General features: G+C 40.8%; 1 protein-coding gene across 1 annotated transcript; it reads left to right on the top strand.

The window, feature by feature from the left end:
* The first annotated feature begins 4,596 nt into the window (after positions 1-4,596).
* LOC149820056 (uncharacterized) lies at positions 4,597-5,196 on the top strand. The gene has a single exon (XM_089983888.1). It carries the CDS (start codon positions 4,666-4,668, stop codon positions 4,927-4,929), a length of 264 nt encoding a protein of 87 aa, XP_089840014.1. The 5' UTR covers positions 4,597-4,665; the 3' UTR covers positions 4,930-5,196.
* The last annotated feature ends 8,093 nt before the right edge of the window (positions 5,197-13,289 follow it).

Genomic DNA, 13,289 nt, shown 5'->3' on the forward strand with positions numbered 1-13,289 from the left:
TTCTTTAAAGTCATCTACCGGCAACACCATCCTCATGCGTGTAGCTGTTGCAGGGGAATTAAGGGGTTGAGGGATAGACATTTATGCCTTTGGCTTGATTTACGTGTAGCTATGCAAAGTCATTAATTCAAGCCCACAAGCTAGGGGGTGGGCGTCCCACCAGGGGTGTAAAAGGAGGTAAGGTCAGGGTTTCTTAACAAAGGAAGATGTCTGATTAACTAAGCCACATATGTGACTGTTATGGCATATGAAATTTTATATTAATCCTGGGTCTACCTGAGTTCTGATTAAAATCTGTAATTTTTTGATGTAAAAAACTTAACAAATGTTATTTTACCGGGTATGGAGAAGGTTTGGTTTAGGTAATTCTTATCAGATCTTGGTATGGTTTTTTCAAATCCTGACCAGATACCACATCTTAGTTGTTTCTGGGTTTAGACCCACCCATTTTATTCAGGGTTCGACCTGTTGACACACCTACTCTATACACTTGACTAGGTGGGTTGGCTCAAGGCTTTCATATTGAAGGAGCCCGAGAGTTCAATGCCCAGGGTTTGCATCATTTGCTGCATGGTCTAAGCCAATGAGAAGGGGTGGGGGAAGAGTACTTGTGAAGTTCTACATACCAACAAGATTCATGGTCAATGCAACACCCCTCAGCCTGTAATAGGACGTACAGATTATAGTGGTTGCTTCTCTGCGATAAATCCCAAAAAAGAAAAAAAAATCATTAATTCAAAAGCAAGATTTTAAAGTTTTTACTTTTAGGGAGAGTTTAGAAGCAAGAAAAACTCTCGTAGAATTTTTTTTTTGCCTATGAGAAGTTTTGATATGATAATTTTTCTTGTTGTTTTGGGTAGTATGAAAAAAGTAAAATGAAAAATCTTAAAAAATTGAGGGTTTGGCGGTGGAGTTGCTCAGGCTTGGTTTTCTGAGAGGTAGGTGATGGAGGGTGGTGGTGGTTGTGAAAAATCATCGTGGGAGGTGGTGAAGCTTCTCCGGTATTGTTTTTCAGGATGTGAGTGATGGATAATGGAGAGGGTAGTTTTTCCTGAGGTGGGTGGGTGGTGAAATGGATGGTAGTAATGGCAGTGGAGCTGAGCTTCTCAGACACCATTTTTTGGAGGTCGGTGGTAGTGAGATGGATAGTGGAAAATCATCGTAGGGAGGGCAATTTTTCGAAAGGTGGGTGATGGTGGTAGTAGTGAGATGGATGGTGATAAGGTGGTGGTGGTGAGATGCAGTGAGATGGGTAGTGGAGAATAGACCTCATTATTTTCTCTTTGTAGGAAACATTCCTCTACCGCGTCTTCAGGAGGAATGTTTCCTATAAAAAAGTGTACTTTTAAGAAAAACTCTTTCAAAGAAAAATTCTCTTGAATTTTTCATTTTGTATTACTTTTCCTATATCTTTCCCACTTTCAAACGTGGCCTCTAAGGAAGAAAGAGATCATTTCAAATGCACAATCTTCTCACTAGACAGAGAATGTCCTTTTCCAAACACTAATAATGCATGGTTAGAAAATTTAGTAGACAATTAGTGGGAATTGTAATAACAAAGGATTAGCTCCATCTTCATCAGCAACATTCTCAAGCCTTGCCCTTTGTCAACATATTTTCATTTCCCCCCAGAATTTGGTGAACCTCTTATAAAACGGCTTTTAATTCTGGGCCAACGACCTCATTTTGCCTCTATGTTTGGGATTGCTTTACATAAGCATGGTTTACATCTGCAGCCCTTTTTCTTTTCTTTTTTTCTAGGCCAATGCAACCTCCCTCTCTCTCCTAAAATCAATGACACTGTACACTCAACTTCGACTTTGCGGCAAGGGACACTCCGTTGGGTTTCGAACTCGCCACATCCTCTCAACTTTGTGACATCCACAAGTCACCCCCACCAGATGATCAGCAAAGCCCCTATGGCATATCTGAGCCAATATGGTGAACAAATTATGTAAAGACTGGAGATTTTCCAGGTTTAAAATTTAAACTTAAATAGACTACCACAGTCCTATCGGATCAAATTAATGTCAAAGCCATTTGATAAAAACTTATAGATCTGCCTTCAAGCTCAAATGAGTGCAATGCAAAAGGTTATGATCTGATGCACAACTTCTAGAACGAAGTTTTTTTTTTTTTTTTTGTGAAAACGCAAGCTGGGGTTAGACAGATCTCCACCAGTTATTATTCAACGTACCATTGGGATTTTGAACCTGCAACATCCCAGACATGCACTGACAGCTCAAATCAACCACGCAGAGACCCAAAGGCTTTAATTTCTTGCCAATAGGTTGTCAAGATGTTTGCTTATATGTTAGCATAAATTGAACATCAAACCAACCAACTGGGGCTCAGCTTGTCTGTTAGGAGCAGCTAGTGCACATCACCTTGTGTTGGGACGTTGCAGGTTCAAAATCCAATGGTATAGTTGTATAACTGGTAGGGGTATGTCTAACCCCAGTTTGCCTTTAAAAAAAAATTGAACATCAAAACAAGCCTGTACGACTGAATTCAAGAAGGATGTTAATTTTCAAGTATCTATCAAGCTTTGATTGTAATTAATATTACTGCCATAACTATACACTTCTCTAATGCTCTCCAAATTTCTTATATGGATAAACAAATAGAACAATTGTTTACCACTGTTAGTTTTCTAATCTTGATTTGACATTAGGTTAAAATTATGACTTTAATCTTTTGGTAAGGTATTACACTTTCTTTTCCTTGTAGTGAAAAAAAATATTCCTTTGCCTACAAAATGTGTTGGGGTATTGCTGAACATGTGAGGCTACCAAAAGTGGGGCAAGGTCTGTACCATCCAACGGTTTTATGTGGCAGTAGGGATGAATCGGATGGGTGATGCTAAGGTCATCTTTTGTCTTTTCAATAAAGTTCACTGTAGGTGCTAGGTACCTTGTGAGGATATTTGGTAAGCTGAAGCAAAACGTTTGGCAGATACTTGGATATACTGTAAAAACTTTGGTTGTCATTTAGTTATAGCTGCCCACAAGGACTCCACACACACCTAGTTAGGTGGGTTGGATGTCAAGAGTTTGATGCTAGCTCGAGGTGTGCATTCCTGTTTTAAAGGTAAGCATACTTTGTGATGGGCAACTAATTAACTTGATTCCACGATGGCCATGCATTATTAATGGACAAGCGCTACTGCCGTCGGCTTCATATATACTCTGTTAATGGAATTGTGAGGTTTTCGTTTTTCATTTCATGAGGAGAGAAAAAATGGAACAATGCAGATAGCATTGTAATCGAGTAAGGTTTTTTTTTTTTTTTTCAGGCATTGTTTTTAGGAATTCCCCAATAAGGTTCAAGGGCTATTTTTAGGTCATTCATTTGGGGAATTCTCTAAAAAGGAGTGTGTAAGGGCTCTTTGTTGGGCATTCTCCTTTCGAAAATTCTCAACAAAAGGTTCAACAACAACTACGCCTTCGTCCCAAAATAATTGGGGTCGGCGATATGAACCAAAAAATAAAATCATTATGGGTCTTTCACATTAATCCTTCTCCTCCAATCATTTCTATCCAATGCCATGTCCTTGGTGAGGTTCAAAGCATTCATATCCTTTCCTATCACCTCCATCCATGTCTTCCTAGGCCTACCCCGACCTCTTTTAACTAATATATTTTTCCATTTCTCCATCCTTCTAACTGGAGCATCATTAGGCCTTCGCCGAATATTGGTTCAAATTTTTTTTTAGCTTACGCTCAGGGGCCTCGCTTCAGCTTGATTTACGAGGCCTTTGGGCCTGGGCTTTTTTGTTTACTGAGCGACCCCCATATAATACAGAATTCCAAATATCTTGTGAGCATATACAGGCGCATTTAACATGAATTTTCAGATTTTGTAAAGTAGAATACTGTCACCAGCAGGATCATTGTGGCAACAGCTACCGCATGGTTCTGAATCTTGCACTTCCAGCATTTGGGTCAGACCAATAGAATCATTTTAACTAATTATTTTGAAAATAGTTTATATATATATATATATATATATATATATATATATATATATATATATATATATATATATATATATATATATATATATATATATATATATATATATTGATGTCAATTCTGCATTCCCCAACAAGCAGGGCAGGCTTCACTCTATGGGCATGGTCAGCCACAGATTACCGAGCTAGGCCAGGCTAGATTGGTCATGTTCAGTAAAAGCAAAAAAAAAAAAAATGCCTTATTCAAGTTGGGCAAGGCAAGGAGATGCAAGAACCTTATCCCTCACATTTATGCTTTATATATAAAGCAGTCATATTCATCCATTCAATGAGCATGGTACTCTGGTCACAGCTCTACAGCAGGTGAGCGCGACGAGTAATGCATTTCTCATCTCACAAAGATAGACGGCGCCCAGCAGCTGATGCGGTTGAGTGTCCCCCATGCCAAATTGTAGCTGGTCGTTTTCTTTCAATAAAGGCTTATAACTTCAACCATTTGCAAATAAAACAATACCCTTCCAGCTATTTTTAGATAATCCCAACCTTCTAGCAACTTCCCCAGCTTGATTTCTCACCCTCACTCTCCCCTATAAATACCTCGCCAACAGACTCACTGAAACCCACAATATTCTCGCAATACACAGATTTGGGATTTGGCTAGAGAGAGAGAGAGAGAGAGAGAGAGAGAGAGGATGGAATCCATTAACGGGGTGATGAAACCAAGCCTCATACCAAATGGCCACGTCCGGGCAGAGGGGCAGCGAGGGAAGGAGTGTGCCCATCACTTCCAAATGCCTCTGCACTACCCGAGGTTCACTCGGGCAGACTACGAGACCATGCCCGAGTGGAAACTGGACCGCCTGCTCAGCGAGTACGGGCTGCCCGTGACCGGGGACGCTGCTTACAAGAGGAAGTTTGCGATAGGTGCCTTCATCTGGCCCTCTGCCAATGCCTAAGATTAATGCATATATATATATAAGATGTAGAGGACTACGTATTTTTAGAGAGAGAAACTAAGTTGGTGGTAAGATATTGTAGGGTGTCCTTGTGTTATTGAGTCGGGTATATATCATGGTTTTCCTATCGCATGATTCGTGAAAGTATGGTTGTGATAACTTTGTGAATGTGCAGGTGATGCTGTGTTTCTGCAAGTTATCGTGTTTGTAATAATAATTATGTGAATGATAGTTAATGGTTTTTAGCATATATAATATTATGGTTGTTCAGTGCCTGCTTCTACTTACGTGGGGGATGTTATGGTAGTAGTATGAATGTGGTGTCATTTAATTATTGGCAAAGCAGATCCAGTGATCGGGCACAAAAAACATAGAAAATCACTGTGCCTGTAGCAATTTTCTCATCTATTGGTTTTTCAATTTGAATATGTTTCCAGGGTTGTAAAGTTCATGCGCATAAAACCTTAGGTCTTCTTCGCCCATTAGATAGTATACCTAACTTCAGCCTCATGCAAAGGGGTGCACACGCACACCCAGTTTCGATCTCGTGATGTTCTCGTTAACTTGGTGACGTCAGCTCACAAGTAGGCCCTGCCAGATTAGATTAGAGGAGCCCTCATGGGCAGCAGCATGGTTCTGGACTGCTGAGAAACCAAGAAATGTGATTTTAACAAGTCTTTAAGAAAACTCAGCATTGTCACTGATTTTATGTGTTAAAGGCAATTTTAGAACAAGGGAAAAAGAAAAGCGCCATACTCAAAGCTAGGGGGTGTCAACGGGTCGGGTTTGGTTCCAGGTGAAACCAGACCTGACATCAATTTTCGGGTATTGTATTGGGTCTGGACTTGGGTCTAATCAGACCCATTATAAGAGAAACCATACCCAGATCCGATAAGAACTGCATGAACCACACTCAAGCCATACCTGGTAAAATAATAAGTTTTAGCATTTTTACATCAAAAAATTGTGGGTCTTAATCTAAACTTCGGGTCAGGCCTGGGTATGGTATAAAATTTCACAAACTATATCTGGCTTCATGTATTAATAGAACCTTTGGGTTCGAACCGAGGTCTTAATCGGGTCTTCTTATTTATCATCATGCCCTGACCAATAGTGATAACAGTAAAAAAAAAATATCGCATTTTTTTTGGCAGTAAAAAGCTCAAGAGATTTTTATTATTTTTTTAATCTTGCATTTTGAAAAAGTCTTGGCAATAAAAAATAAATTAAAAATATAAAAAGCTATTTTTTATAAGAAAATATAAATAATAAAAATAAAAAACATGATATTTAAATCACGATAAATAGCTGTTAAAAGTGTAAATATCACGTTTAAATCATGATATTTATGTTTTGCTGAAAAATCCTGATATTTTGAAAATATGGTGAGAAATTACCGTTTTTAACTTTTAGGTAATTTCTCGTGATACTATCAGCAAGATTTTTTCATAAATCTCTCGATATTTGTCACATACCCCAGATACTATAGGGTTTGGTACAGGTTGGGTCTGAGTAAACCCGACCCGTTGACACACCCCTACTCAAAGCCATCACCTCTAGCTGTCTGAAAGGAATCCTTTTCTTTCCTTTCAATATCTTGGGGGACTTATTTGTAATTTTCTTTAAGAAACATGCACGAATGGCTGCCCAAATTGTGTGTTTGGAAGAGAGCACATGCATGGCAGAGAGAGAGAGAAAGAGATTCAACATTACCACTCATGAAGATCAACAAAATGGTGAACCCATGAACTGAACAAGAGCAAAGTCAAAACAAACAAAGAAAGCAGAAGAGAAAAAGAACATCAGACAGATAAAACGGGCTCATGCCGGAGCCGCTTGCCCAGATTGCGGCAAAACAGAGGTAGCGTCAGCAGGAGGGAGCGGAAGATCACTAAGATGCATACGCAAGATCGCATAAACATCTACCAAGATTTTATGCACCAGGTTTTTAATGTTAACCGGAATTTGACGAAAATGAGCATTGTTTCGTGAGAGAGAGAGAGAGAGAGAGAAAGATTTTGGGAATTCCATATGGTGAAATAATTAACCCAAGTTCTAGTTTTCTATGACTGTGAAACCTTTTAAAATTAATAATACACTTATGTTTTATTCAAAAAAAAAAAAGAAAAAACATTCATATGTGTCACAGGTAGGTCATAAACAATCTTATCTTTTAAACACCTAAGTGGCTTGAAAAATGCTTGTGTAGGTGTCAACTTGATTTGAACTTACAAATATATTTTACATAATACAAATATACTTCATAAATATTTATATTTACATATATTGTTTTGGATAACTGAGGAACAACCACCTAGCTCTCTGAGTTCATTGGCATAAAACCTGAGGTCCCTTTGCCTACTAGATAGTACAACCACCTTCAGCCTCATGCCATGCTGAACCGATACTCGTTTATTGGATTAGTTACTGCTATTCATTGTCTTGAACTGCCGAGCTGCCCGCATGGATGTGAAAGGGGAGTTCAGATCAAGTGCGGCACAAAATTTGTGCATTAATCCCCTGATCCCTCCCTTCCATGAGACCTTCAGCCCCACAAGTGTAAGGCCCTGCTCCTGTCCCTAGCGGGTGATCAGGTGCTTAATGCACAAATATTTGTGCAATCATATTGCACCTGATCTTTTCACGTTTATGCGTAGGACGTTACCTCATTCATTTCGCAGAGCGTTACCACCACGAAAGTGTGGACCCACTGACGCATCCGGTGGGCCCACAGGTTATTCACGTGAAGAGGGCAGGCTTTTGTTTCATCTGGTGGTGGCCCACAGCATTCCCTCCCCACCTTTTCCAACTTCCAGCTGCAAAATTCCTTTGGTTGCCTTTGTCTGCCGTGATTTTAGGATGTTATGACGTGTCACCAACCCTTTTTTTTTCAAGAATTCTCATTATGGATTTTAAGATTTTTTTTTTGTTATAACAAAAAAATAAAACTTTATTATCCACGCAAGTTCATTGGTATAAAAGCACTAGGTCCACCAACCGGAGCTCCCCTTGTCTGGTAGGATCACCCAGTGCCCGTCACCTTGTGTTGGGACGTTGCAGGTTCAAAACCCAATGGTATAGTGTGTGTATAACTGGTAGGGCATCACCTCAGTTTGCCTTTAAAAAAGAAACACTCTGTCTTTTTTTTTTTTCGTAGAGTACACCCAACTTCAATCTCATGGCAAAAAAATGCACTCGTGTTTCGAAACTCACAGCATCCTTGAAGTTTGGTGACGTTCACTAGTCGGTCCAGCCAAATGACAAAGCCCTCGTGGGTGGATCGGAGGAGTGTTGTCAGTATGGGTGCGTATCGGCCTGGCTGATACATATCGTATCATCGGAAAACTGGCTATTTTTTAATAAATATAAAAAATTGCTTAAATTAACTTTTTTAATATTATCTTAATGGCTTTAACATGTGTTACATTCTGATTGATACATAATATATTATTATTATTCAGAACGATTCACTTGAGAATCGACATGTCGGCCGAATCACCTGAATCATTGGCCAAACGATACAGGTCCAATTCCGATACTGACAACATTGGGTCGGAGAAAAAAAGAAGATTAGCACATCCATGGATACTGTACTTTTTATTTCCTATTAATTAATTTGTTGGGGTCTTTTATGTTAATTATATCAACTTTTGTTTTAGAAATATTGTTTTAGAAGTGTCTACGTTTTTGCCTCCCACATCTGTGATTATGGATGCAAACGGTTCGGATTCGGATTGAACATGGACAATACCATATTCAACTAATCAGGTGTGAGCGGATTAGAATTCAGATTAGGATGGTGAAAAGCTCGTACCAAATCTGCTTTTTTATGTGTAAACTGATTCAGATACCTACCCGTAAAATTTGGATATTCATTGGATTCGGTAGCGAAAAATCAAAACCATGTCTGCATCAGATTATAATCAGACATGGAATTAGCTTATCTAATGCAACTAAACCGAATCGAATTCGATCTGATATTGGACAAAATCCAATTCATTGGCATCCCTACCTGTGATGGTATGATGAACACAGGTCGATTTTCTTGAAACGGGTTAAGAAAAAAATGAGAACTTATAAATCTAGAACCTAAAATTGATTATAAATCCTATGACTTCAATCGACTCATAAATCTTATACAATTTTAATGCAATGATATAACAAGGTTCCAAGTTCAACTACATTTGAAACAAACACTTGGTATCCCGTAATTTTGGGAAGATCAGACTGGTTGAATTTCTTTCTTTCTTTTATTATCAAGTTGGGGGATTTAAAAAAAAAAAGATTCAACCAAGGGGGAATTATAAGGCCCAAGGGGGTTGGCATAGTAGTGTAACGCCCCGGATTTCCAAAACAAAGCTAAGTTAAAATTTTCATGGATTTCTTTTTTTTTTCTTTGCAGCGGAACTTAGAAAAGCTTTTAGCAGCGGAATAAGACGATAATTAGTCGTCAGTTTTAGAAAACTCCGAGCACGTTGCAGGTATGTGGCCAAGCAACTCATTGACCACCAAAGTGTTCCATTTTATCGAAAACATATGTTTATTACAACACTACTGCTTAGGAAAGCAGTGTAGGTTCAATAAAAAGGAAGCAGTACAACTCTGTCTAGAGAAACCCTGGAACTTGATGCCGCCTTGCTCCGCATATCGCCACGCAGGTTCAACACCTGAAATCCCCATTAAACGGGGTCAGAACCACTGATGGTCTGGTAAGTAGGCAAACACCTATCTATTCAACTCAAGTAAATGCATAGACCACTCAGGGTCGCAGTTCGTAATACGACGCTCAAGCCTCCATGACTTAGCGTATATCGTACAAGCCTCATCAGGGCTATGAGTTGAATATCCACGCAAGTCGTCATGACTTCGCATAAGCCTATTCAGGGCTGTGAGTTAGAATAACCTCTCAAGTCTCTACGACTTAGCCTTGACTTCCTCAGAGTCACGAATGGATGTCTAGCTCAAGCCTTTATGCTTGGCACATCCGTATCCTACGAATCTAAGGACAGCTCTCCGAGCTTCACTTAGTCGTACGGATATCAATGGGGTTCTTTCCCAATCGGTCCAGTAGTATACCGACCATGACACCTTCACAAAGGTTATGCAGGACTGACTCAACAACGTCATCCACTCATACATTCAAAGTAGCGTTGTACCTAAGCTAATGCTTTGTTTCGATAATTGCACCTCCCCCTGGGCTTAGGGGACTCATATCTGGGCGACAACGCGACGATCTGGGGGTTGATTATTCTATGTATTTTAGATACCCCAGAGGCCTGTTGACCCCATCCCCCTAGTAGGACGGTACAACATACCGGAAGAGATCCTTACTAGGTATCCGAATGCATTCTGCTACTGCAGTAGTTGGGTTCAATCCTTAGATATTTAAGGATAACCACGACCTCCATACCTCTGAGTGACGAAGGCCATCAATGAACTCTATCAGGTTCGGGTGAAATATATGTCACTCAAGGCTGCGCCATCACCGTCTTCCTCGGTGAGAAATTCTGAAAGGGGCCTGCCGGTCTTACAATTACTTGACGAACATTGCATGCCTATAGGGCAGCCTTTGAGAAGTATGTACCCGACCCCAATCAACCACACGGTTTTCACCGTGGAACAAAGGTTTTATTCATATGCATGCTTAACTCTGCTCTCGGCACTTCGGCCTTGACGAGCACTTCACCTCTTTTGGTGGAAACAACACACTCCGGCTCAGCGGCCCTTACGAGTCTGGTTGTCTGATAATTCTCAATGAGCATGCACATGACTCGATCTCTACGGATCGGCTACTCGGCGTATTTTTACGCAACGAGCTCAGGACCTCGTCAAGGCGCTACCACTACTTTGGCGCAACGGCTCTTACAAGTATGATGCCCTTGCAGGTGTCAGGGAGACGAGTCATTCTGACATCGTTCCAACAAAGGACATCATTGTGCCATTTAACTGGCTTTGGCAGCTCTTCTGCCAACCATTCTGTCAACACCTTCTCTGCTCTACCGGCAGTGGTGTGACAAACCTTTCTACATTGTAGAAGGCGTTTCATAACTGGGTAGCACTTCTGCTACGTTCTTTTTGAGCCATTCTTAGCTCCTTCAGGAATTTCAGCAGCACTTCCTCTCTTTTACGGAGAAAGCGTGCGTTTCTTTTATCCATTTCAGCGGCATCTCCCCTCTTTGGTGGGAAATCGCTACGCTTAACTCGGGAAATGGATGCGCACCGTTGTGCGTACTTTGCATCCATCAAGGTTGCAGGAACCTTGAGCCATAGCTAGGCCATACGTAATTGATTTAGTCTTTACGTAAAGAGCATTTTGCCAAAAGGCGAAGCCTTTCCAATAGGGGCTTCATTCGTCAAGCAGAATCTTGTACGAGGAGCGGTAAGGGAATCGCATGGGCGATTTTGGAGTTGATCTCCGTTTGAACGCTCACTTACGCGCCATATATGTAATATAAGCAGAAGCCTGTGCTTTATACAGCGGCGGCGTAAAGAAATGCATATACTATTGTTCAGGGTGTGTAACTGAACGAAATATTCTACATATATAACAAAGCAGAAGCCTTGGCATCGTTCGACGCGACGGCGTAAGTAAAGACATTGCAGAAAGCAGGAGCCTTGGCATCGTTCGACGCGACGGCGTAAGTAAATGCATAATCGGAAGTGCAGTAATCGGAAGTACAGAAAGCAGGGAGCCTTGGCATCATACGACGCGACGGCAAAGGTAAATTACATGGCCTGTGCGATATAAGACGCGTCGGCAGTATCAGCAGATATACACCTAGATCTGTATCCAACGATAGTTACGAGGCGAGCGAGTGAACACCGAAGTGTCCTAGAGGGCTCAACCAAGAACTAGGGTGAGATACTATTTTGAAGAACGCATATACTGCGTATTCGAACATATATATCCGACGATAGTTACGAGGCGAGCGCGTGAACACCGAAGTGTCCTAGAGGGCTCAACCAAGAACTAAAGCAAGATACTACTTCAGAAAGTATATTCTATATACAAACAGTCAAATACTTGAGAGAGATGGATCAACGAAGCGAACTTACTTCAAATCGTGGAAGAAACGGCTCCGGGTTGCTTCTTTGGCTTCGAGCCTTCCTTCGAGAGGTCAGACTAAGTCAGATGAAGCTGACTTAGTTGAGAAAGAGGTAGAGCAGGTCAAGCTACTCAACCTAAGTGGTTTGAACCTAACAGGGTTCAATCCAAGTCAACTGGGTTCAGCAGGTTCGAACTCAGCTCAAGTAGGCTAAGTCTGGGTTCAGAAATCCAAACCGGAATCTGGACCAAAACGGACTTTGACTTTGACTTTAAACCCAACTAGGTTCAAGTCAAGTCAACTAGGTTTGGACTAGGTCAAGTGGGTTCAGACCCAGGTCAGGTGAGCTAGGACCAGGTCAGGCAGGCTCAGACCAGGTCAGGTGGGTTCAGGCCAGGTCAGGTGGGTTCAGACTCACTTGGGCTCACTAGGGGAGGTTTAGGAGAGAGAGAGAAGGCAAGAGAGAGAGGGGGGGTCGAAATTATGAGAAGAGAGAGAGTGGGGAGGGCTATTTATAGCCCAAGCCCACCTCCTCTTGGGTTTTTCCATGCCCCTTTTACCCCTGAGCTATATTTTAATTCCTGGAGGTTCCTTTTGAGGTGGGGCCCACAAGATATTTCCATAGGATATTTTGTGGGTCCCACAAGATATTTTCTGAGGAATATTTCTGTGGGTCCCACCAATATTTCCGTGGGTCCCGCAAGAATTTCGGGTTTCCGGCGATTTTTTCCGAAAAATTCTGAGTACGCCATTTTCTTCGTATTGACGTAACTAAGAAAGTTGGCTCGTACGAATCTATTGATTTCGTTTAGTTAGGAAGTTATGGCTTCCAGAGTGTTTGAGCATATATTCGCAATTCGACGAATATCTTAAGTATAACTGGCTCGTACAAATCGATCTGATTCGTATTTCGGGTTCAGATGCTATTTTTACTTGAAAATGCCTCGTGAATTTCTTCAGAAAGATACTGAAAATTTATGGGTCTTACATCATTACCCCCTTAAAGGAATTTCGTCCGCGAAATTCAGTTAAGAGTACTAAGTGCGTAACTCGGGATATTTCTCCCATATGTTAGATTCATAATGTTATTCACTTAGTTCAACATCATATTTATTTCAATCATAACCTCATATCATGATTCTCGATCAATTGAGGTATGCTTCTCATATCTGAGTTCAAATTATGCTACAACCACGATAGTTTTGTTGAATCAATGTTCTTCCAACCGGCTATCAATATAGCCATCCTGTGTAACTATTTTGTACACACAGATCATTCTTCTAGAGATTAACCATATTGGAATAAGTCCCCTGT

This window comes from Nuphar pumila, chromosome 12 (assembly GCF_984573655.1).
Source record: "Nuphar pumila chromosome 12, dmNupPumi1.hap1.1, whole genome shotgun sequence".
NCBI lineage: Eukaryota > Viridiplantae > Streptophyta > Magnoliopsida > Nymphaeales > Nymphaeaceae > Nuphar > Nuphar pumila.

Bases quoted from the DNA above. Each gene is read 5' to 3' on its own strand.
- LOC149820056 (XM_089983888.1), top strand. From the start codon at position 4,666: ATGGAATCCATTAACGGGGTGATGAAACCAAGCCTCATACCAAATGGC.